The sequence below is a fragment of the Phascolarctos cinereus genome, unplaced genomic scaffold (assembly GCF_003287225.1).
Source record: "Phascolarctos cinereus isolate Bilbo 61053 unplaced genomic scaffold, phaCin_HiC Scaffold_2;HRSCAF=192, whole genome shotgun sequence".
NCBI classification, from domain to species: Eukaryota; Metazoa; Chordata; class Mammalia; order Diprotodontia; family Phascolarctidae; genus Phascolarctos; species Phascolarctos cinereus.
In genome coordinates, this window is record NW_027555625.1 from 174,765,451 (window position 1) to 174,791,531 (window position 26,081).

A 26,081-nucleotide genomic window follows, 5' to 3' on the forward strand; every position below is an offset into this window, starting at 1 on the left:
CAATAGGTGTCAGCAAGAGACTCATGGTTCTATCTCATGCATTGTTTATAGGCTGGAGGAAAACTGGGCCACGCCGTGCTGCTTTTTGCCAGTTGTCTCTCCCACGTGGAGCATCTGCTGTGTGTCATTTTCTGGGCTATAATTCTGGTGCATTGCAGTGCTTTGCATTCTCTCCACTTGTATTCTCTCTCTCTCTCTCTCTCTCTCTCTCTCTCCCTCTCTCTCTCTCTCTCTCTCTGTCTCTCTCTCTTTCTCCCCCCTTCTCCCTTTTTCCTTCTTTCCTTCTCTCTTCTCTCCTCCCCCTGTGTCTCCTCCTCTCCCATCTCTCTCCCTCTTCCCTCCCCTTCTCTATTTCTTCTCCTTCTCCCTCCTCCTACTAACTCTTGGCCTTCCAGTTTAGTTTTTTTTCCTGTATTAGCCATTCGGGCAACCACTGTTTTGGCTTTTGGATGCCCTGCAAAGGAAAAGGAGGGGTATGTGTGTGAGCATGTGCACAGACACTGTTTGATGTATCATAGAATAGCCATCAGTTGGAAGTAATGAGAAAAGGGTTGGGATCTTTCTGTAATTAGTCAATTAAAAAAAAAAGGAATTGATTTTAAAAATGACATTTAAATGACTGTCTTCAGGGTTTCATTTAAGGTGAGGCAGTATTTATAACTAACTGATAATTATTTGGGTTAGGATAATATGTTGTCAGATTGCTTACTTGGCTTTCTGAGTGTCAGGGCATGAGCACATTTAAGTAGCTCTATTTTTCCCTGGTTAAATATTTATCCTCCTAACACTTTTAGAAAGGTAACCTGAAAAAAACTTGGCTTTGCCAATGCTGCCAATTCTTGATATGTGTGATGGAGGAGAGCAAACATGGACAAGTGAATCCATCTCTAATCCCCAGGCCTCACTACCTGTCAGTTGCCACCTCGCCTCTTTCAAACTTGAACCAAAACTGGCAAAGAGAGAACTCTGGAAGTGCTAACATGAAATGCACTGGCAGGTAATAAATAAAGAAAGAATCTTAGAATTTTGGAGCCTGGAAGAATCATAGGGCTTATTTACTCTGTTTCATTATAACAAGGTGGACCGGAGTTGCAGGTTGCCTCCAGTGACTCAGCTAAGTGTGGTGGATCTGGGTATTCATATGTACAACTCCCTCAGCTTTTGTGTTCTGTTCATTATACCCTACTGCTTTCTCAAATCCTAAATAATTAAAAATGTGTGTAGGTAGGTGGCACAGTGGATAGAGTGCTGGGCCTAGAGTCAGGAAGACCTGAATTCAAATCTGACCTCAGACACTAGCTGTGTGATCCTAGGCAAGGGTTAACTCTGCCTCAGTTTCCTTATTTGTAAAATGAGCTGGAGAAGGAAATGGCAGACTGCTGTAGTATCTTTGCCAAGAAAACCCTATCTAGGATCATTAGGAGTCAGACATGAGTAATTGACTAAACAACACCAACAATACTAACTTTAATGATTTTAAAACTGTACGTTGAGATTGTTGAAATGGCTTTTACCATTTTGAGTACTTGATGTCTCTTCTACAAGGTGGCACAGAGTCTGACGACTCTGTTATACATCCATTAGGCCACTCTACCCTGTGCCTTCTGTAACTTCAGGAGGCTCACCCACCACTTTTTACCTGGGAGATCATCAAATCTAAACAGATTGTTTCAGTGTCAGTCTACTGGCAAAATATACCCAAAGGACCCTTAAATATCATACTCCCCCCTAACAGAAAAAGAAAGTCAAGAAAGATGAAGTATTTGGTCCTATGTTACTTTTTTTATTTTTTCAAGTTAGGAGGCATAATATATTTCTGAAGGACAGTGGTATACTCATCACAAAGCATATTCAAATATAAGTTTATATGCTAAAATTCATGCTATTCAAGTTTCAATAGCATCCTAGAAAACAATAAAGACATTTCCAACTGTGTGAATACACTGAGTGAACAGTAAACTCTACTAACTGTCTTTGGGTAAATGATACTTTCTGGTGGCAGCATCTGCCAAGACTAGGTAGTATGAATGCATGTATATTAAAGCTACCCACTGCTGTGAAACGCTATACCACTGCTCTCTGAGTGGTCACCCTCTCTGGGTACCACTGAATTTCTCCGCTATTTTCTGAAGTTCCATGTCCATTGCAGCCAAGTTTTCTAGTTCCTTCTCCTGTAAAAAATTAGAAAGAGGATTTAGACCAAGGAATATGAGATCTAAACACAAGTTTAGCCCTAGGTTTGAGATGGATGGGTTAAATAAAAGTAAGCAGGCTTGAACCTCTAATCTCTGGGGCCAGATCATTCTGCTTGCCATCTTCTACCCTTTCTAGCATAAGACCTTAAAACTTTCCAAATGGAAGGACTTTAGAAATAAATGAGTCTGTCCCCCATTTTACAAATGGAAAAACTTCTGTTCAGAGAGTTGGTGATTTCCCTAAAGTCACACAGATAGGTTGTGACAATCTTCTGATTCATTCTTTATTGCCCTTTTAGTCACTCTATACTTCCCTAGTCCTTGAAAAGATCTACAAGTAAAGTTTTAGCTCTTCTTTTGTGAGATAGATTTGACCTGCTGGGACTAGGGAATGGATACAAAAATATCCCTAGAACAGGATTCTTAACCTGGGATCCATGAACTTTAAAAAAAATTTTTTAATTAACTCTTTAAATATAATTGCGTTCCTTTGTAATCCTCCATATTTTACTTTATGAATTTTAAAACATGATTCTGAGAAATGGTTCATAGGCTTCATTAGGCTGCCAGAGGGGTCCATGACATAAAAAAGATTAAGAAGCCCTGTCCTAGAGGTTTCTTCCAAACTTCTGGTTGCATGAAGAGGAGGTTATATTTCTAAAGTACTCTGTCTAATGCTATTCTTTGGGAATTGACTTTGGGCCTTCAATTTTCTCTAACTGGGAGCTGGAAGAACCTGAGAAAACTTAGGGAAAGTCAGATATACTGCTCCAAATAGTTATAAAATAGTAACCATGGTGAATGCAAACACTGACGCCTTCAGGATTTCCTCTTTTTCTTTCCCAGTTGGTAACATGGTAAAATAGTAGCTATGAACTTCCAACCAGGTGTTTGGAAGATGGTTTCTATCTAAATTGAAATGTGTTAAGAAGTTTGAGCAGAGAGAAAAATGAAGAATCCCACCTTGAAAAAGTGGAGAATTCTCTGTAATGATTAAATAAAACCTGAATAAATGGTTTCCAAACCTCTATTGGCAAAATAGCTTTGTGACAGGATATTTCACCACCCTTTCCCCCACCACACACGTTTCTTAATTTGCACAAATTTCCCATGGCCACTGTTTCTCTACCTTGAAAACATTTTTGTTCTTACTCATTTTATACCCCTAGTAAGCACTAGTCTTTAAAAGGCCACAGTAGGTAAGGCTCCCATAGAACTCCATTATGAGTGGCAAGTGTCCCTAAGAGTCCATTACATCATATGCTTTGGTGTGTATTTGCAGAAATGGCTCTTGACAAAGGGGAGAATATAGAGTCTGTGGTTTAGATTACTTTTTTCTTTTTTTTTAAATTTATTTTTAACTTATGGAATAAAACAAGCATTTCTATAACATAGTACTAGATTATTTCTTTCTAAGTCCTCTGAAATCCCATGTAATTTTAATACCCAGGGACAGCATGGAGTAGTGGATTAAGAGCTATCATCACAGTCAGGAAGACATGATTCAAGCCTTCCCTCTGACATAATAACTGTGCGATTCTGGGGAACATACAACCTCTCAGTGCTACAGATAACTCCACATCTTTTGTAAAGCACTTGCCAATCTGCATTGGTATTCTTATCTGCAGCAATGAAAATGCATGTCTGGATCCACTCCCACTCCCACCCCTCAAATCTGATAAGCTGCATGGATTACATGCCATCAATCTTATTTATTCATTCTATGTGAATCAATAAGGAAAAGGCACATTGCTTAGGCAGGATGCAATAGCTTCAATAAAAAAATGATCTCCACAAATTTGAAATTCTACTTTACTATATCAATTTCCTTTGTCTTTCACAAGAACTGTTAGCCAGTTAGCAAACAAATTCAGTTCACCCGCTTTCATAATCTGTGTCTCCTTTAGGGCTGAAGGCACTAATGCACTGTGAAATAAACAAGAATCAAGCAGTAGGAGAGAGGTAGTGTGTAAATAAGGGCCTTGTTTATGTAGCTGTGCCCTCCCTATTTTCTCCCAACACCCCAAACATACACTTACATAATCAAGCTTAGGAGGAGACTGTACTCTATGGAGAAGCAAATTCCCTCTGTAAATTTTCTTCCCTTTAATTTCCCCCATTTGCTACTATCAGGTATTCTTGGACCCATCTGTCATTAAACATTGACTAACTTTTTCAAATAAAATTCAAAGGCCATACCTCCTCCTCTGTCAGAGGCCTCTGACCGAGGCCACCATTCTCATTTCTGACCATCTGGTGTTTTCTCATGTCTTCATCAGAGTTATAGAATTCTGGAAATTCATCAGACTTCTTCCTGTAATTGAGAAGCTGAGCAAGTTCATCAACTCTGTCATATTGCCTTTTCAGATCATATTTGGGGATGCTGACAAGATTTCTCTTCTCATTATGCTCCTGATTGATGTCTTCTACAAATGGCTTTTTGTCCCACCAGTCATAATCATTGTAATCAGGGAAGAAAGTCTTTTCATTCAGGCTAGATCTGTTTTCCTCTTCATTCTTGGGAAACTGATCACTCGTCCTGTCCTTTTCCTCAAAATGTCTGTTCTTCCACTGGAGGGGTTCATAATAAGGACTGTATGGAATCCCTAATCTCTTCATTTTCTCTTCTTCATGATGGGTATTAAACTCTTTTTCTTGAAACCTTGTTTCCTCTCTGTTATTTTCACCATCTTCATCTTCTCTCTGCTGCCACTTTCCTATATCACCTTCCTCACTCTTTCTCTTATCATGGTCTAAATAGCTTTGGTCTTGCTCTTTCCTCCCCCTAGGATGCCTCCTTTCATTGTCCACATTGCTTTCTTTTGCATAATGTTGTCTTTCACTGGGATACCTTTTATCATCTCTATTTCCATGAGTGGAATGAACACCTGGTTCTTGTTCTCTGTCTCCATGATGACGGCTCTTGTCCTCATCAAAGTGCCTCCCTTCCTCACTTTCTCCATCATAGTGATGTCCCACCTCTTCAGTTTGTCTGTTGTGATTGTTTCTTTTCTCTTCTTCTTCCTGGCTCTCCTCATTGTGATGTCTCTTAGCTCTGTACTCTTCACTTGCCCTGTCACTATATCTTTCTTCCTCAAGATCATCAAAACTGTGGCTCCCGTGGTAATTCCCCTTCTCTTCACCATAACTTGGTTCCTCCTGTAAATCTTCATAATTGTTTTTGTGGTGGCCTCTCTTGTCCCAGAAATGGTCCTTATCTTCATTTGATTCCTCGGATTCAAGTGTGTTTCTTCTTTCTTCAGAGTGAGCCTTTCTCTCTTCAAAGGACTGATCCAGTCTATATCTCCTGTGATGGTGTCTTGGTTTCAACCGACGTTTGGTCACTTCAGAGACAGAAGCATCTTCACTTTCATCTGATTCTACACTTCCATGTTGATTTTTAGGCTCCCAGCCACGTTTTTCACTACTATTACTCTCACTCTCCTCTTCACTCTCTTCGCTGCTTCTTTCCTGGCTATGTGTCTTCTCAGGATGCTCTACAGAGTATCTATTATGTTTGACTGCAAACTTTTCATTGTTCTTAGCTGTGGCTTTGTTTCTTTTGTCAAGAAAGGTATTTTGAACCTCCGCTGACTCTTCAAAGAGAGGTTTCTCTTGACTTCCTTCTTCACTGTGATCACTTTTTTTATATATCTCAATTTCCCCTTCTACCTTTTCCTTTTCTTTCTCGTTGCTATTTTCAGGCTGATGCTTTCTTGCCTCTTTAAGGCTTTGGTCTTCATGAAGATGAAAGCTTGGTTGATACTTTCTTCTTTCTTCTTTATCTTCTTCCTCCTGCTGGAGCTTTGCTGTGTCTTCTTCCATTTGCCTTTTAGACTCTTCCTCTGCTGGGTTTTCCTCCTCTAAACTCATAGGTACATGAGTTTCCTCATTAGTTGGGTCTCTTAACAACCTTACTGCAAATTTGGACTTTTCACTTTCATTTTCTGTCTCATCTTTGTCCTGTTGCCCACCTAAAATAAAAATTTCAAAGAACACAGTATAACTCATAATCTGTTTCAAACTATTCAATAATTACTCATTTGACTTCCGTATATCCTGAGGCTGCTGAGATATAGACTGAAGTAAATGGCCTCTGAGTACCTTTCTGTTTTTTTCTTTACTTTTTTATATTTATTTATTTATTTTCAATTTATGGTCAAAAACAAGCATTTCCAAACACAATATAATAAAAAAGATGATTGCACACGAAAATGTAAATCTATTATGTACAACTTGCTATTCCTTTTAAATATATAATACAGTTGTCTTGTAAATTTCTTTTTTCTTCCCTCATTCCATTTTATTAGCAGAAAGAGTATAGGTTATATCAAAATTCAAATATAGAATTAGAATCATCTTTGAACTAGAAGGGATCAGTCCCTTTTTTAAAGATGAGCATCCTGAATCTCAGCAAAGTCAAATATATTAATACTCATATCTCTATTTGTGTGTGTCTCTATCATGAGTCTCAGGATTATTCTTTATTGTATTCATCCTGATCCTAGGAATAGAAAGATTATTAAGTAAGATGGAGATATGATCACAGATCAACTAAATTTAATCAAGGTAAACAGCCAATCTGTATAATTCAAGTGCCCAAATAAATCTTCTTCTCTACCCCCAAGTGATCTATTTTGGTAATCTATCTATAATCATCAAATTAATTAGGGCAATGAACTAATCTCTTCTTTTGCACTATGTAGATAGCACCTAAGAGTTAGGACATGATAACTGAAGAAGAGATGGAAACCCTCTGACAAAAAGGGACGTTGTTGAAAAATGTCCAGTAAAGGTCACTTGCTACCTTGTAAAATAGTTCATTCAGTTTTCAGAGAGCTCTAGTTGTTAGAAACCCCCCCTTTTTTTAATTGAGCTGAAATTTGTGCCATTAAAACTTTCACTCATACGGCCTCACTTATATCTGATGGACCTACCAATTAGTCAAATCCCTCTTTCACACAACAGCCCTTCAAATATTTGAAGACAGCTAGGGTGTAGCCCCTTTCCTCTAGGTCTTTTCTTTTCTAAGCTAAGTAGCACTAGTTTTTTCAGATGTTCCTCATGTGACAATTTCAAGAGTCCTCATCATCCTGGGCTTCTTCTTCTGGACATGTTCCAATTTACCAATATCCCTTTTATATGTGATGCTCAGAATTTAGCACAACACTAGATAAATATGTGACAAGCCTAGAGCAGAGTGGTACTATTACCTCCTGCATTCTGGATACTATATATAAAGATGTTAACTTTTTTTAGAAAACAGTACAATATTGGTTCAAAGTAGGCTTGTCATCAATTACAATTCCTAAAAATATTCCTAAATAAAATTCCTGTGTATATTGCTATTAAACCATATTTCTCCCCAGTCTACCCTTGTCAATTTATTTGTTGAACCTAAGTACAGGGCTTAAAAGTTAACCCTATTAAATGCCATCTTATTAGAACTGGTTCATTAAATCACCCTGTCCTTTTTGGGGAAAAAAACAACTCTGTCCTTCAACATATAAGCTGCTTCCTCCAGGTTTTGTGGCATTTGTAAATTGGATACATCTGCCACATATCCTTTTCCAAATTGCTGATGAAAATGTTAAATAGGATAAGGTCAAGGATAGCAAGCCTCCTAGGCTGATACTGATCTATTAATCAACATTCTTTGGCTACTATTATTCAATTAGCTATGAATCTAGGTATCTATCATGCAATCTCCATTTTTCCATCTTGTCCCCAAGGATCACAATATTTCCTCAAATCTACATACATTCTTCCATAGCATTGCATAGTAATCTGACTAAAAAGGAAAATACATTTAATCTGTTACAATTTTCTCTTAGTTGGCTCCGAATGGTTATTGTTTCCCTTTCCATGGCAATTTGTAATATCGTTTACATTCTGAGCCACCAAGCAAACATCTTAGGAAGAGTTAACTGCAAAAATATCCTTTCAGACATCCCACTGAGCTCAGAGGCTGCTCAGGTAGTATTGTTCCCATTCCTTAGCACATAAGCTGGCATGATAATGACCATTAGCTTATATATTTTACAAAGCAATGGAAATTTTATCATTCTAATTATTCTTCTTTGCTGTAGATTACATTCAGCTGCAACTGTGATGGTTGCATTATCAGTTTCAGTTCTGTTGGCTTGGAAGTTTAACATCATCACAGGGAATGGGAGGGTCCAGCTAGCTAAGCAGAAAAAAATTAAGGTAGGAAAAGTATCATTCTCAAGATACAGGCAAATTTCAGAGTCTGTAAAGTCTGAGAATCAATAAAAGCAGCATTTATTAGTAGGGTTGAATGGTGATCCTAGGGTAGAGGGCTTGTTTCATACTAAGTGTGGGTGTGAGTAGTCTTTGATCATGGCCAGAGGGAGGTTAAGGGCACAACTCTGCTTTCAAGTGAAACTTTCCTCTGAATGATGCAAGAACAGTTTCTATGATTAACTTAAACACAAAAGATGTTTTGTTTTGAATTTTTCTCCAGTTAAAAAGGTTCTTGTTTGAAGCAATAGTGTCCAAATTGTAATACTCCCTGCTAAATTTAGCTGTAAGCCATAGCAGATGATAATAAATGAAGGCTGCAATTACAGCTCACAGGCTTAAGAATTCTCCTCTGGGGAATGAAATACTGAACCACAAAATTAAGTTGTGACAAGTTCCACAATTACCCTAATTTCAAAGTCACTAGAATAACCAAAAATGCCATCTAATTTATAAGCATTATGGTATAGAGGAAATAGGACTGAAATGGAGTCAGGAGATCTGTGTTTGAGTCCAAGCTCCAATACTTACTAACTATTTGTTCTTGGGAAAGTCACCTAACATCTGTAAGCCTCAGTTTATTCATCTGTAAAATGAAAATAATAATACTTGCCTTACCCATTTCCCAGGATTGTTTTGATCGAAGTGCTTTATGAACCTTAAAACAGTATGTATATGTGAGTTATTATGTTGTATCAATTGGAGCATTACAGATATCAGTCAAAAGTTAGTCTTTGATATAGAAGGGATCTTTGCTGTAGAATGATTGGGAGATTGGGCTAGGTGATCTCTAAAATCCTTTCCAATTCTAAGACTCTGTAGTTTTGAAAATTCTAAATTTCTATGATTCTCACTTTCCTGCAGTTTTTGTTTTTATTCAAGGACTACATACTGGTTTCAAGATGAGTTAATGGAAAGGTGAAACAGGGAAAAGTAAAGAGGAAGATTGAGAGGAAGAAGACTAAGAAAAAAAGAGTGGTGAATCCAAGGGAAATTCAAAAGCAGGTCACTCAGAAACAGGGATTAGCAATTTCTTAACATTCTGGGCCGAGGAAGCCCATTTATACATTTAAAACAAAGAAGAAAGAAAGGAAGAGGAAAAAGAAAGCATAGAAAAGGAAGGTATTGGCATATAGGGACCTCAAGTCGAAGCTACATCTTTTAATTATTATTACCTTTCTCTGGGGCTCTCTTACTGACCATGAGAGCCCAGGCACTTTTGGTCACTGACCAATAGAGGGCCTAGGTTCTGAAAAGTGGAGACTTTACTAAAGACTCATAAGGAGTAATACTTAGGGTGAATGAATGGCATTTATACTGGCAAATGGATAGCATGGAAGGGAGAAATGTGTTTATGTGTCTAGACTCTAGAAGAAGACCATCCCATTGTTCTGGGTACACAGATATACATAGAGATCCATCCTTTCATCTATTTCTTCTAGAGAAGGGAAGAAGGAGAAAAAGAAGATACAAAAAAAGAAAAGGAGGTTTTTGGAGTGGAGAGTCTTGTCATGCAGAGCAGTGGGAGACAATCTCTAGGCTACATTGGGTATCTGGATAACACTGAGTTTTTCTTTCAACAGACATTTAATGAGTATGATGTGCTGGAGGAAAGGAAAAATGAAAGGCTTCATTCCACTATTTCTAACTCAAGATTTTTTTTTAATAGTGAAGAAGGATAAGAAAAAAAAAAAGAATGAATCTTCTTGACTTATTTTTATCTGGCTTGATTTTTGTACATAGTTGAAAAAGGACACATGATTTTGGAAAACACCTCAGTTATATTTACTGTAAGTAGGTCCTGTACTGTTTGTATTTGTTCAGATCATAATTAAAAGTAAAGACGTCATCAATGTCCCAGGCACCCCAGATATGAGAAATTGACCTTATAAACATGCCCAATAAACATCCTGCTTCAAGCTGGAGTTGTAATCCACATATACCTTTTCTATTCTAACAGGGTTCACACTGAAAGAGACTTTTAAATGATCAGCACCATATGTAGGTCAACTGGTTTTTTGTGTCAATATTAAAGTCACTAACATGACAATGGCAAGTCAAGAGGAATATATTCAGAAGAATGCTTCATTTCTTAATCTTTTCTCTTGTCTTCCCTTATATTCTCCGCTGTTCCTTACCCCATTTACAATTCCATTATTTAAAATATTGTTCTTAAAGAATGTGTGTTGTTAGTTGAATATTGATGAAGATCAATATCAACTGGGAAGTAGGTTTCTATTAATAGATCATAGAGGTCTGACCTTAGCTATATCCAATTTGATATATCTCCACCATATTTGGGGACTAAAGAAAAAAAAAGGTTGAAGGGTTAAATTTCATTTGGCTGACATATTATTTCTTGAAGTTTCTAGATAGTGAATGCACAATCTGGACTGATCAGACTTCATAATCCTACTACATTGTCTCAAATCCAGTTCTCTCTGCTTTTAGATGACCTGAGAGAAGCGATGAGTACATTATACTGCAGGCTGGTTATAGCATATTGAATATGAATATCTCTGTCTCTCTCTCTCTGTATATATATATATATATATATATATATGTAACATGTTGAATATAAATATGCCAGCACCTAACCTCGATGAAGAATGAATATAGCTCAATGCCAAGTCAGAGAAATCAAAATCAACTTCTTTTCAGGGATCTTCAATATTCCGCTTTTTCACTTGCTTCTTACCATCTGCCTACAAAAAAGCTCAGCTTCCTTATCCAACAACAATAAGAAAAAAGTTCTTTGACCTTTCTAACCAAGTCAAAGATCTCTCTCCATACCTTCACTGCCCAACTTCTTGAAAAAAATTTCCCCTCTTCCTTACCTCCCTCTCCTCAGCCCCCTGCAATCTAACTTTCATATCATACTACTAAAACTACTCTCTTAGAGGTATAAATAACCTCCTAATCATGAATCCAGTGAGCTTTTAAAAATCCTCATTTTCCTTGATGTTTCTGTAGCATTTGACTTATCAGGTGTTTCTGGGTATTCTGTCTATCTTGTCTGGCCTTCAGAAACCTCTCTCTCTCTCTTTCTGTAGTTTCTCTTCACTTAAAGTGGATGTTCCCAAAGGTTGTCTTTGGCCCTTTCCTCTTCTCTTTATATTCTCTACTTTGGCAATAATATTTATTTGACTTTAACAATCACCCCAAGTCTATCTCTGTAGCTCTGCTCTTTTCTCCCAGTCTTCAAATTCATATCTTTAATTGCATATAAGATATTTCCACCTGGATGTCCCATTGTTAATTCAGACTCAGCATGTCCTGAGCTTGAACCTCACCTATTTATATCCCTAAACTTCTTTCTTCTAATCTTCCTTTATTTTTCTATCTATAGCATCACTGTCCACCTAGTCTTGGTGTTATTTTTTAATCTTTCTTCTCCCTTACTTCTATCTAGTCAGTTACCAGGTCCTGTCAATTTTAACCCTGACAAAATTTCCCTCACATCTGTTCCCTTCTCTCTGTTCCCACTATTACCATCTTACTAGAAGCCTGTATTACTACCGGCTTGAATCACTGCAATAATCCTTTGACAAACCTCCCAAACTCTCTTCTCTCCCCAGGTCAATTGATTATTCATAATTCTGTCAGATTAATCCTATTTTTGAATAGATTTGGTCATATCAATACTCAAAAATCTTCAGGTACTCCCGATCATATACCAAGTAAAATTCAAATTCCTTTGCCTGGCATTCAAGGCCCTCCACAAGCTGATGCCACCTTACCTAGAGCTGTACCTCTACTATTTTCTATTTCCTCTACTGTTTTCTCTCTCTTTTTTAAAATTTAATATATTTATTTTTAGTTTTCAACATTCACTTCCATAAGATTTTAGGTTTTAAATTTTCTCCCCCTCCCCAGATAGCATACAATCTGATATATGCTCTACATATTTATTCATGTTAAGCATATTTTCTCATTAGTCATGATATAAGGAACAATTAGAACTAATGAGAGGAACCACAAGAATGAAGCAATAAAACAAAACTACAAAGGAAAAGGAGAGTAAATAGTATGCTTCCATCTGCATTCAGATTCCATATTTCTTTCTCTGGGTGTAGATAGCAATTTCCACAGTGAATATTTTGGAGTTGTCTTATATTCTTGTGTCACTGTGAAGAGTCAAGTCTGTCAAAGTCAGTCATCCCATAATATGGCTGTTAATGCGTGCAATGTTCTCTTGGTTCTGCTCATTTCACTCTGCATCAGTTCATGTAAGTCTTTCCAGGTTTTTTCGAAGTTTGCCTGCTCATCATTTCTTATAGCACAATAGTATTCCATTACATTCATATACTGCAACTTGTTCAGCTATTCCCCAATGAATTCTGCAAGTACAACTAAATTGGATTACTCACTGTCACTTTAAATACTCCCTGTACTTTCCTGCTTTTGGAGCTTTACTAACATTGTTCCCAACACACAAAATTCCTTTCTTCACTGCCTTCACCTATTCTAACTCTTCTTTAAAATTCTTTAAAATTCAGCTCAAATGCCATCTCTTCCATGAAGCCTTTCTTGATTTCCCTCTACTCTTAGTTAGTAATCAAAAATGACCTAACTCACGTGGGCTTCACGTAACACTTTGTTTACACCTCTCTAAACTACTTGCTGTACAGTCTTTCATGTTACAGATATTTGTGTATGTGTCATAATCCCTTATTAGACTTTAAGCTCTGTGTCTTTAAGATATTGCTTCTCCCTCAGTGTCCAGCAAAGTTTTCCAAACACAGCAGGTACTTAGTAAATTGCTGTATAAAATGCTACAGCTAGAAGTCACTGAAGAGATCATCAACATGGTGGGAAAAGCACTAGATCAAGAATCAGAGGGTTTGGCTCAAATCTTCTGACACTGCCTGTGTGACCTTGGGGAGGTCACCTAACCTTCCTGGCCTCATTTTCCTCATCTGTCAAATGAGAGGTGTGACAGAAATGGGACTAGAATCCAGGTTTTCTGCTACCCAGCCTAGCCATCTTTCTTCCACAATACTCTGCCAGAAGTAGGGTTGTGCTGGAGCCAGCTTGTACTGTCTTACAAGAACCAAAGGTTAAATTTTCAGTGTGAGAGCATTTATGCCTTAGGAGTCATCAAATGCCATAAACCACGGTTTGATTTATTATTTAGTTGTTTGTCTGGACCTAGAAAGTGATGAAGAAAATGTTAATAAAGCAGATTAAACTTTTAAAGCTTGTCATGTGTGCATTTTTCTCCCTGAGAGCCAGATGTTAAATATTTCCCAACACACCTGGTCAGAAGCAACATGGCTGCCAAATTAAAATGAAACTGAACCCCAATCTAAAAAAGGAGGCTGCTGTGTACCACCAAGTCTCTCAGCTCAAGTCAGGGAGCACAAGATTACACTTACCCTTCTTCAGGATTTTCCTGCACTCCAGACTTATGGGAGGAGCATTTGGTCTTGATAAAGCATTGGAAAGGACTTCTACTATGCAGTGGGTCACCTGGAGAAAGAGACACTTTCATTAGCAGAATCAGTCTAGGGCACCGCCTAAAAAAGACATCCAAAGGAGCAAGTCAATGTGTCATGTACCTGTGAAGGACACATAGAATTACAGATATTACACCTAGGGAAAACCCTAGTGACTCTTATAGCATTAATGCAGATTTATAATCAGGATTTATTTCTAAAGTGATATACTCTAAAATGTTAGTACAATTTTGCCTCATGGAAAGGACAGAGATGAAACACCACTATACCTAAGACCACATAATGAAATTTTGATACTGATAGGAAAATAAATAAGCATGTGAATCTAAAAGAGAAATACATATGGATGTTGATATTTAAAGTAATTGACAAATATTTATTAAGTGCCTATTATGTATAATACAATCATACTAGGCACTATGGGAAATAAAAAGTGCAAGTCACTGATCCTGCCTTTAAGGACAATAGAGATGATAGAGATAATTATATAATGTACACTGATAATTTATGCAGATTTAGGGCCAACTGCACAAGAAGCTTTATTGGGAATATTTGCATAAAATCTAGTGGGTATAGTAAAAAGATAATTGGAGAAAAGGGAATTAAATAGAACATCTCTCTTCTGAGACACTGAATCAGGAATATAGACTTTCAAGTTGAAAGAGAAATTAGAGACTATCCAATACACTACACTCGTTTTAAAGTTGATGAAACTGAGTTTCAAGTAAAGTGGCTTGACAGAATCAAGACTAGAACTCAGGTCTTGCGAGTCAGGTCTACTTCTTTTCTATTATGCTAAGATGCTTCCACCAATTCAAAATAGCAAATGTCAAGTGACATATTAAAGGCATAAATAATAAGCACAATTAGAATTCAGAGGAAAAAGAAATACTTAGGTCCAGGATTGCAGGCAGGTAAGACTTTCTGGGAAAAATAAAACTTGATCTGGGTCTTGAATGAGTAGCACTTTAAAGGCAAAAGGAATAGGGGAATAAAAGTCAGTCATCCCATAGTGTGGCTGTTACTGTGTACAATGTTCTCCTGGTTCTGCTTATTTCACTCTGCATCAGTTTATATAAGTCTTTCCAAGTTTTTTTGAAGTCTGCCTGCTCATCATTTCTCATAGCACAATAGTATTCCATTACATTCACATACCATAACTTGTTCAGCCATTCTACAATTGATGGGCATCCCCTCAATTTCCAATTCTTTGCCACCATGAAAAGAGCCGCTATAAATATTTTTGTACATGTGGGTCCTTTTCTCATTTGTATGATCTCTTTGGGATACAGCCCTAAAAGTGCTATTGCTGGGTCAAAGGGTATGCACAATTTTATAGCCCTTTGGGCATAGTTCCAAATTGCTCTCCAAAATGATTAGATCATTTCACAACTCTACCAACAATGTATTAGTGTTCCAATTTTCCTACATCTTCTCCAACATTTATCATTGTCCTGTTTTGTCATGTTAGCCAATCTGATAGGTGTGATGTGGTACCTCAGGGTCTTTTTGATTTGTATTTCTCTAATCAATAGTAATTTAGAACATTTTTTTCACATGACTATAGATAGCTTTAGTTTCCTCCTCTGAGAACTACCTGTTTGTATCCTTTGGCCATTTATCAATTGGGGAATGATTTGTATTCTTATAAATTTGACTCAGTTCTCTATAGAGAACTCTTGGCTCTTCACAGCAACACAAGAATCTAAGACAACTCCAAAAGACTCATGATGGAAACTGCTATCTACACCCAGAGAAAGAAATATGGAATCTGAATGCAGAGGGAAGTATACTATTTGCTCTCCTTTTCCTTTGTTGTTTTGTTTTATTGCTTCATTCTTTTGGTTCCTCCTATTAGTTCTAATTGTTCTTTACATCATGACTAATGGGAAAATATGCTTAACATGAATGTATATGTAGAGCCTATCTCAGATTGTATACTGTCTTAGGGGGAGAAAGTTTAAAACTCAAAATCTCATGGAAGTGAATGTTGAAAACTCAATATAAATAAATTAAATTTTAAAAAAAGGAACAAGGGAATAAAGAAATGTTTTTCTGAGCTTCTCAAGGTGGGTATCATTTACTTCTTTTATGTCTCCCATAGTCCATAGCACAATACCATAGCACAAATTGGTTCTCAAAAGTAGGTGTTGCTTGGGAGGAAGAGTGGTATGTATGTAGAAGTGATAGAGGTGCAAAAAAAAAAAAGAAAAGTGTAAAAGAACAGGAAAATAGAAGACTGCAAAAGAAAACCGAAGGGGGACACAGACAAGCAGGGAAGTATTGGAGCTACCCTGTTAAATATATACTTTTTAAAAAATGATGTGCATATGATAGAGATTCATGGTTTTACATACAATCTTTTTCTTTTTCTCCTTCTATTCCTCTTTGTATATACAAATGTTCATATTTGTTGATACTTAAGGTCACAATTTAAAAAATTTGAGGAAAATAAGTGTGTGGACTTTACTAGATCTGAAAGTATTTACTTCAAAGTATACCAGAAAGAAATTATTGTGCAACATTGGGACCTCCTTCATTATCCAGTATTGGGCCACTGCCTCATCTAGGATTGTGCTGGGGGAGCACAAGAGAAGGCATCCATATCCTCAAGTGCTAGAACTTTGATTCTGATTCTGAAAAAGCCAAGACCTCCAGGTGGCAAAGTTAGTTTCAGACCTTGGGGCTCTAGTGTAAGGGGATCTACAATGCCTTTCTTGATACCTCCTGGCTGCTTGTTCCATATCTCTCCAACTACTTGATATTTATTCTGTTTATAGTTGTATATTCACCATATTTTCTTCTCTGATAGAATGTATCTCCTTGAGAGCAGAGACTTCCATTTTTTGCTTTTGTTCTCCAGTACTTAGCAGAGTATCTAGTATGCAGTAGGCACTTAATGGCTGCTTGTTTATTGGTTGATCCAAGGGATCAGGCTTTTGTAGCAAACTATGAAACTTGACTTTTTTTTAACCATAGGAAATTTCACTGCTGAAACCAGCAAGCTGGTTTTGGTATCACATTGATGTTGGGGTTGGAGGAAGGGAAGAGATAAAATGCCACCTTTTAAGAAAAAAAAACACATTTGGGGAAACAAAACTAGGGTTAGGAGGTGGATGCTTTGGGGAGGTGGAGGGGAAGAGGGAGAATTCTAGAATTGTGCTTTTAACTATGATTTCAACTCACCATTTCTTCTGTGTGGTCTCCTTTATCCACTGGCATGGAACTGACAGCTTTAGAAGAAGGTAGAGAAAGAGTTGAAAGTTTTATGAATTGATTTAAAAAAACACACAACAAAACTAAAATATATGAACCAAAATTCACAAGACTCCTATCTCTCCATGAGACAATTACCATAACTCACACTTCTACATCACTTTAAAGATTGCTAGGTGTTTTCTCACCTACAACCTTGTGTGGCAGGCAATTGTCCCCATTTATAGGTGACAAAACTGAGGCTGGGTAAGTCAAATGATTTGCCCATGGTCACAAAGCTAAGTAAGTGTTGAAGTTATGACTCAAATTCAAGGCTCATGACTATAAATTCTGTGCTCTTTCCAATCCACATTCTTTCAAGACAGAAGCAGAGAACTGAAGCTGTTCCTAATGTAGACCAAATCCTCATGAATGTTTTAGATTTCAGGTTGGATTCTCTCGCTCCTCTCTCTCTGTCTCTCTCTCCTCCTTCTTCCCTTTTTCCCCCACCCTCCACCTCAGCCCTTCCTGCCAGCAGTTGGGAGAGTTACTGGTGCTCAAGTTTACAGAAGAGCAAGCAGAAACAAAGCCAAGCAAGTTTTGAAAATGACACTCATTTGCAGTGGAAACTGTCCCTGTGTGATGTTGTCCACTGCTTCTACTGTGAAACAAACAACTTGACTTATCCCAGAATAATACTAACATGCTAGCAGGGGAGGAATTTTTCTGGCTTTAAAAGTATGTACAAGGGGGGCAGCTAGGTGGCACAGTGGATACAGCACCGGCTCTGGAGTCAAGAGGACCTGAGTTCAGATGTGGCCTCAGACACATAACACTTACTAGCTGTGTGACCCTGGGCAAGTCACTTAACCCTCATTTCCCCCCCCCCCAAAAAAAAGTATGTACATTTATCAAATATTAAAGTAAAAAGTATCCCTTTTTGCCATCTCTGTTTGTTGTACCCCAGGCAACTACTTACTTGGCCCTGCCCCTAGTCTCAGCTCTGCTTTGTAGCACCCATTATTATTACAGGTTCCAGTCTAGTTCAGCAGGTAGGTGGAGTTTGGGGTGGGGGAGTAAAGGGGAGGTGGCTGTAGTAGCTGATGGTTAAAAAAAAAAAGCATGAGGCTTATATATATAATTATATATTATATATGATAATATATTAATATTATCATATATAATATAAAATTATATATATAATTTTTCTTTCCCTTCTCATTCCCACCACAAGGCAAAGTTTGGGTCCCCCCCTTCCCTCCCCCCACCACTTAAAAAAGTTTTTTAGGCTGTTGTTTCATGATTTCATTGTTCTTTGATATTAATTTTAACCTTGTTTTACCTGTATGGGAATGGGAGAGAGAGAATGAAGGAAGAGAGACATAGTAGGAAATGCCTCAGATCCTGTACCCATTGGCTGGAAGAACTGAATGGGCACATATTCACTTCTAGAGGACCCTGAGGGCTGAGCTGTCTTGATATGTGAGGAAAAGCTCATTGAGCCCACTATATCTAGTTGATATGATCATGCTTCACATTCTAATCAGCCACCTACAGAGGCTACATTGTCATTTTCCCTGATGCCACTGTGAATACCACCCCCAACTCCCAATACTTTCTGTCTCCTGCTTTGGGCACAGTATCTAGATCAGTACTACCATTGCTTCTGGAAAGGGTATGTCTGTCAGCTGCCCTATTAGACAATTCACAATTCCTATCATTCTACAAACTCAAACTCCCTTCCTGACCACCACTTCTCTATATATGTTTTCCCTCCTTTATTAAAATGCAAGCTACTTGAGGTCAGGGATCAATTTATTTTTCAAATGTTATTTTTAATTTATGAAATAACACAAGCATTTTCTTAACATAGTCAAATTAAAAAAAGATGATTGCACATGAAACTTCAAATCTATTATGTACAACCTGCTATTCCATATATATATATATGTATATATGTGTGTATATATATACATACATATATGCATATATATGTATAATTAAATTATCATATAACATTTTTTCCTCCTCCTCTCACAGACTATCCCCCCCACCCTAGAGATAGCCACCATTAGATACAAATATGTAAAATCATTCTCTATATACTTCTGTTTTTCAGTTCTTTCTCTATTTTTGCATTTGCAGTTTAATACATAGAAAAGGTTCTGGCACATAGTAAGCACTTAATAAGTGCATTTTAATTCACTGACCTGCAAAGAACATCCTTCCCCCCCCTGCCATTTTAGTTACAGAAGCTAAGACCCAGTGAAGGTAAATGATGGAAAATGTTATTTTTCAGTGGCTGAGCCAGAAGCAGAACACATGTTTTAAGAGCTCTAATCCCCTCCTCTGTTTAGCCCACTGCTCTATCCATTACAGCAGGCTGAAAATCTTATTGCCCCTATTTTGATTCCTTGGGAGCCAGTAAGAACTGCCCAAGAGAAGAAAAAGAAACTCTCAGCAGAGGGGAGAGTGAAGTGTGGAGAAGTAAACTACCTGCAATCTCCAAAGAATGCAGGTAGTAAGTTATGACCTACTTAATGATTTCATGAGCTTTATGACATCTAGACCTCAAGGAGCTGAGTTGCTCAGAAATTTCTTTTTTTGGGGGGAGGGGGATGCAATTGGTAATTAGTTTCTTAATTATTTGCAAGTCTGCTCTACCACAGTCAAGCCAGCTCCTATAATATTGGGTAGCTTCTTTGAGAAACTTATATTGCAGATAATAAAAGTCAACAATTCCATTTTATGTAGTTGTCAATAGGCAGAAGTATTAATGTTATTAACCTGAATCTGACTCAGGCAATTTTGTATCTAGATTGCAGTGCTCTGTACATGTTAATACATAGATGGAGTTGGCAGAACTGTTTTCTCACTTTCCTGGGTTTGTGGATGATTCATTCTGGAATCATTTGTTTGAAAGACTGCCAGGAATTTGGGGAAAAATATTTTCACGTGAATAAAATAGTTTCACATTTCCTGGAGTACCACACTTATAAAAATACACATTCTGATTTATATCATACTTATTTGTGAAATGTTGTTTTCTCCACTTAGACTATATGCTCTTTGAGCACATGATTTGCTCTGCTACTTACTGCCTAAGTGACCTTGGGCAAATTAACTTCTCAGGGCCTCAGTTTCCTCATCTGTAAAATAAGGGAGTTGAACTAGATGACTTCTAAGGTCTCTTTAAGTTCTAAATCTATGATTCTACAACTGGATTTTATTTCATATTTGTACTCTGGTACTCATTGACTTAGAAACAGGAAGTGATTAATAACTGTTTATTGAATTGGGGCAGCTAGGGTGCTGCAGTGGATAGAGTGCTGGCTCTAGAGGTAGGAAGACTCATCTTTCTGAGTTTGAATCTGGCCTCAGACACTTAGTAGCTATGTGACTCTGGGCAAATCATTTAACCCTGTTTGCCTCAGTTCCTTCACCTGTAAAATGAGCTGGAGAAGGAAATGGCAAACTACTCCAGTATCTGCTAAGAAACCCCAAAGGGGGTGATGAAGATTTGCACATGACTGGAGTGACTAAAGAACACACACACACACACACACACATGTATATATGTATGTATATATGTACACATGTACACACATATATGTGTGTGTTTATACATTACACATGTATGTATATATGTGTGTGTGTATATACATATATATTTATATGATTGTATGACCCTTGGCAAGTCACGTAAACTATTAGTGTCCCCAGGAAAGGTGGCTTTGTCAACATTACCATCCTATTGGAATATCTAGGAAAACAAACCAAACTTAGAGCCACACAGGTGCCTAAAGGTGTCAGTATAAGTATTAATCAGATCTGTTGAATGCTGGCTCAGTGTATATGTATACACAACATGTATACAAAATATGTATACATAATTTCTCTTCCGCCCTCCTACTCCAGCAACAGCTAAAATATATTTCCAAAGTGCTATACCCTCAAGCTATCATACTAGATCTCTGCATTCGTGGCCAAACTCCTTAAAAAAAAAAGCTGTCTATACTTATTGCCTCCACTTCTTCTCCGCTCCTACCTCAACTCTTTGCAATCTAATTTTCAGGTTCACCATTCAACTGACATTGCTCTCTCCAAAGCTATTGATGAACTCAGTCTTCATCCTTCTTGACTTCTCAACTGCATTTGACATTACTGACCACCTTTCTGGATATTATCTCCTCTCTGGGTTTTCATGATAACAACCTTACTTGGTTTTCTTCCTACCCGTTTGGCCACTTCTTTATACTCTCCTTTGATCAGTCTTTGATTCTTTACTCTCTCTATAATCTTTCTCAGAGATGTTATCTTCTTTAGCTCCCATGGGTTCAATTATTATCTCTATGCAAATGATTCACAGATCTATAAACCTAGCCTGAGTCTCTCACCTGAGCTCCAGTGATGAATCATGACATAATTATTAGACATTTCAAAATGAAGGTCCTGGAGACATCTCCAAATAGATGTGTATAAAACAGAGCTCATGTTCTCTACCACAATGACCCCTCTTCTAAACCTCTATTTTTGTCAAAGACACCACCATTCTTTCAGTCTCCCAGACTCATAACTGTGATGTTATCCTTGACTCCTCACTTGCTTTCATCTATATGTCCAATTAGTTGCCAATTCTTGCTGTTTCTGCCTCTACATCATTTCTTGCATTTTAGCCCCCTTTTTTCCCTACTAATATAGCCATCATCTTGATTCAAGCCCTTACTGCTTCTCATCTAGATTATTGCAGCAACCTTCCCTGCTGACATTCTTTCTCTTCACCAATACATCATCCATATAGCTGCCAAAGTGATTTTTCTTGAGCTCCGATATGCCATGCCATTCTCCTACTCAATAAATCCCAGTTGTCTTAAGAATCAAATATAAACCCCTCCATTTAGCTTTTAAGCTTTCCATAAGCTGACCCCAAACTGTCTTTCTAGCCTCATTGTATATTTCTTTCCCTCTCACACTCTGTGATCCAGCCAAATTGGCCCTCTCCCTGCTCTTTAAACATGGCACTTCATTTGCAGTCATTGTATTTTTGCACTGACTGTCCCTCATGTCTGGGATACGTTACTTTTCACCTCAACCTCATAAAATCCCTGGCCATTCAAGATTCAGCCTCAGCATCACCTGCCACATGAAACCTTTTCTGATTCCTCCAACTATCAGCACCCTCCATCTGGAACAACTTTGTATTTATTTCTATTTTATTTGGGATTTACTTCTTGTCTCCCCTGTTAGAATGTATGCTCCTTGAAAACAGAAGTGGCTTCATGCTTTATATTTGAATCCTCAGGGTCCAACACAATGCCTAGCACATGGTAGGTGTTTAACCAATGCATGTTGATGGATTGATGATCATTTTTTAAAAACAATAAAATTTCAATCTTCATTTAAACCTGAGTTTTAAATGTTAATATCTTAAAGAAATGACTCGAGGCATTTCAGTTTGCCTGTGTCACTTTGCACAGTGCCAGGCACATAGTAAGTGATTTTTGACTGACTTTGCAAAGCTCCTTAGACCTTTATAGTTTACATTGTTACTTTGTCCTTTTAAAGTCCTTTTCACTAGAGAATTTCAAAGCATTTATATATAGCCTGTACATGGTAGAATCATTACAGCCCTCTCAGAATTCCATGTCACAGACAGAGAAGCTGAGACAGAGTAGCATAATGAGTGGTTCTAGGTCATACAGTAATAGGAAGAAGAGAGAACAAAGCTCAAGTGTTTAAAAACACTTAATACTATAGATCAGTAAAACAACCATATACATATACAAAACAACAACACTATAAACCAGTAAAATAATAATTTTATGGATGATTACCACCCTGAAATCTTTTTTTCCACTCGATTGCTACCTTATCTTCATATGTAGTATTATGATAGGTAGTGACATATAAACAAAATACTACCACTTCCATTTATATTGTTTCTTGTCAAGATGAATGCCTGATTGTTGTGATCTTAAGCCCATTCTGCCAGGCAAAGCAAAGTGACTCAGATCATTTTCATCCTTTACACAATAGCCAAAGAAATCCAAATTCTCTAGTTCAGTAACAAATGGGTTACTTGGAATAGCAAAGTGTACGAAAACTTAAGCCAGGGAAAGAAATTTAGGCAAGTTTACTAAATGCTCTAATTTCAACATATTGGACTTTTATCTTCCTTGCCTCCATTTCTATGTAGTCTCTCTGGAGGGTGGTTCACCAGCTATTTTAATTTCATCTCAGGAATGGCTATTTCCTAAGACTACTCCTGCTGTGTAGCTGACTTTTCCCAGATGAGAAATCTATAAAATTCTTTGGAATGAAAGGCCTCTGAAGCTGCAAGATGATTGTTCCCTTAATGAAATATAAAGTTATCTATTAAAATCTAGCTAGAACCAGCCTGCCCTCAACTCTGCTATTTCTAAAAGTATTCTATTTTTACATAAAAGTGTAAAATACTCAGTACCCAGTGTTACTGAATTGCTTTCATTAATGCCTGTAGGTGCCAAAGTAATAATATCCAATATGTTCAGGTGGATGATAATGTGTTCTTTTTCACAGCAACAAACTGCAACTTGATATTAATTTTTCAGTTGCTAATTTGGCAGAACAATGCACTTCTATGGGATTAAGGTTTCCATCTTTCCATTTGATCCTTTGTAATTAGACCAGAAGCTCTATGCTTATAAAAGTGAGCACATCAGTTTTGCCTGTGAAAATAAATCCAAAGCTGCTTTCTTTGGGGGTGACATGCTAATTGCTATTGGCTTTCATCTACAAATAACATCTGTGACATCAGACAAGTGATTTTTAGGTCCCATAAGGTGACCCCTTTCATGTTATGCCAGTGCTTTTAATAAGTTTACTTTTGCATAAAGCAAGACTCACAAAACATCTAAAAAGGGAAAACTAAATGATCAAATTATAAATCAAATAAACAGATGGTAAATTAACTTTTGAGTTATGTATAAAAGGAATTTCTTATGACCCCAAATGGATCTACCATCATAAATGTCTACAATCTCACTTTAGTTTTGGTTACAGGATGAAAATACTGAAGTCAAATGGAAATCTAAGTACCATTTTATGTATGTCGTTGATAAAGATAAGTATAATGTACCTACCCCCTGAACATTTATTTTTAACAAAGAAGACACTAGAACAACACCATTCATTGTGAGAAATTATGAAGTCTCCTTCATAGGAAATCTCTTTAACAAAGTTATAAGACTAGATGGCCTCTTCAGGTTCCTCCCAGCTCTGTCTGAATTTCACATTTCCATTTTAGATGTAGGAAAATAATTGTGAAGCACACAGACAGACACAGAAACTGCCAGATACTTATTGTCTTCAGCTTCATTTCTAAAACTGATATAAAAACTCTACCTAAGATTTATTCTTCAGTTTTTTTTCCATTGTCCTCATCTACTTGGTTCTTCTCTCCTCCCCCAGGTATGTGAAAATTGAAAGAAACACCCATAGGAATTTCTATTATTAGCTAACTGAAACTGATTTAATTGTGTTAGAAAACACCACCATAGAAAATGAAGTATATATACAGACAAATTGATTACACACATGTGTGTACATACACAAATACATACAGGGAACACATCTTACTACATTTTATGTATTCATAGTAAAATACAAGAAACAAATGCCTAATTAGCACTGCATTGTTTATACTCACATATCTTCTTGGACACTATCTTTGTCAGAAGTCAGATAAACAATTTAAGATACTCTAGATTAAATTTACATCTAGACCAACAGAAAAATCCATAGATTTAAGAAATGAACACACACACACACACACACACACACACACACACACACACACACACACACACACACACACACCCCAGATATCTTTCCCTCTCCCCAAACCCCCACCACCTTAACCCATATTAGGTGTTATTCTTTGGGGCAAAGATTTTTCAGTAAAATCAAGTTGCTATCCTTTTAATACTCTTTCTTACCCAAAATAGGTAGAAGAAAAATTAAATACTCCCTAGGTCAGGCTAGGAAGACCCCCAAACTTCCCCAAAACTGAAGCAGGAAAAGGGAAAAGCAAGAAGGTTGTACAGGAATTACCAAAGTGACATTGGAGACAGAGGAAGCCCCAAGAAAGAGGGAGAAAACTCCTCACACATCCCAATCCTGTCCCTCAGCCTCACACACACATTTTCTCCAATCCTCCCATGGCACTGCAGGGGAAAGATAGAAGGAAGTACAGCCAGACATAAGGGAATAGCTCGAGACACATAAAGAGCTATCCGAGGTGCTGAATTGATTCCCCAGATCAACTCACCTCCTAGAGCCATGGCTCCCAGTAGACTGAGTAGTATTAAGGGCCGCATGGTCCTTGATCGCTGAGGGCCAGCGACTTGTGCTGGCCAGTTGGTGGGGTAGTTAGTGGAGAAGGACCTGGAGAAGAGGGGAAAAGGAGGTATTAGCTGAGCTCGGAGGCAACCGCAGCAGTAGGGGGCTCAGGAAAGAGCTGCTCTACCACACCCTAGGTTCACCGAGGGGCGTAAAGAAGCAGCTGCTCTACCTCTATTTAAAGTGGTTGAATGGGGGCGGAAGGGCCAGGAGGGGGCAGACAGCAAGAGCTGAGATTCAGTCGGGAGGCGGGGACCCCTAGTTCTGTCCTCCTGCGTCACGAGGAGCCCAGGAAGAAGTGGCTGGGAGGAGGGGAGTAGAGGAGGGGGAGGGGTTAGAGAGACATACAGGAGGGAGGGGGAATCGCCGCAATGAGGCAGAAACTTCAGCCTGCCCAGATGCCTACTACCTAGGACTTGGGAGCTGAAGCTGAAGGAAAGAAGGGAATAAATGGAGAAAGTTGGTACAAATCTGACTCTGGAGGGAGGATCTATGCCCAGCCTGCCTTCTTGCATCCCTCACCTCTACTCCCACCCTCAACTAGAATGACAAAGAGAAAAGACAATAGTCTCTTCACCAGGGAGTTTTTGAG

The 26,081-nt window shown here is 37.8% G+C and overlaps 1 protein-coding gene across 1 annotated transcript; it reads right to left on the reverse strand.

Annotated features, from left to right (window-relative positions):
• Positions 1-1,760: 1,760 nt before the first annotated feature.
• CHGB (chromogranin B) lies at positions 1,761-25,656 on the reverse strand. The gene is made up of 5 exons (XM_020985513.2): positions 25,419-25,656; positions 17,102-17,148; positions 13,835-13,928; positions 4,395-6,169; positions 1,761-2,171 (listed from the first exon to the last, which is right to left on the reverse strand). The coding sequence occupies exons 1-5, from the start codon at positions 25,465-25,467 to the stop codon at positions 2,088-2,090; spliced, it is 2,049 nt and encodes a 682-aa protein (XP_020841172.1). The 5' UTR covers positions 25,468-25,656; the 3' UTR covers positions 1,761-2,087.
• Positions 25,657-26,081: the final 425 nt, after the last annotated feature.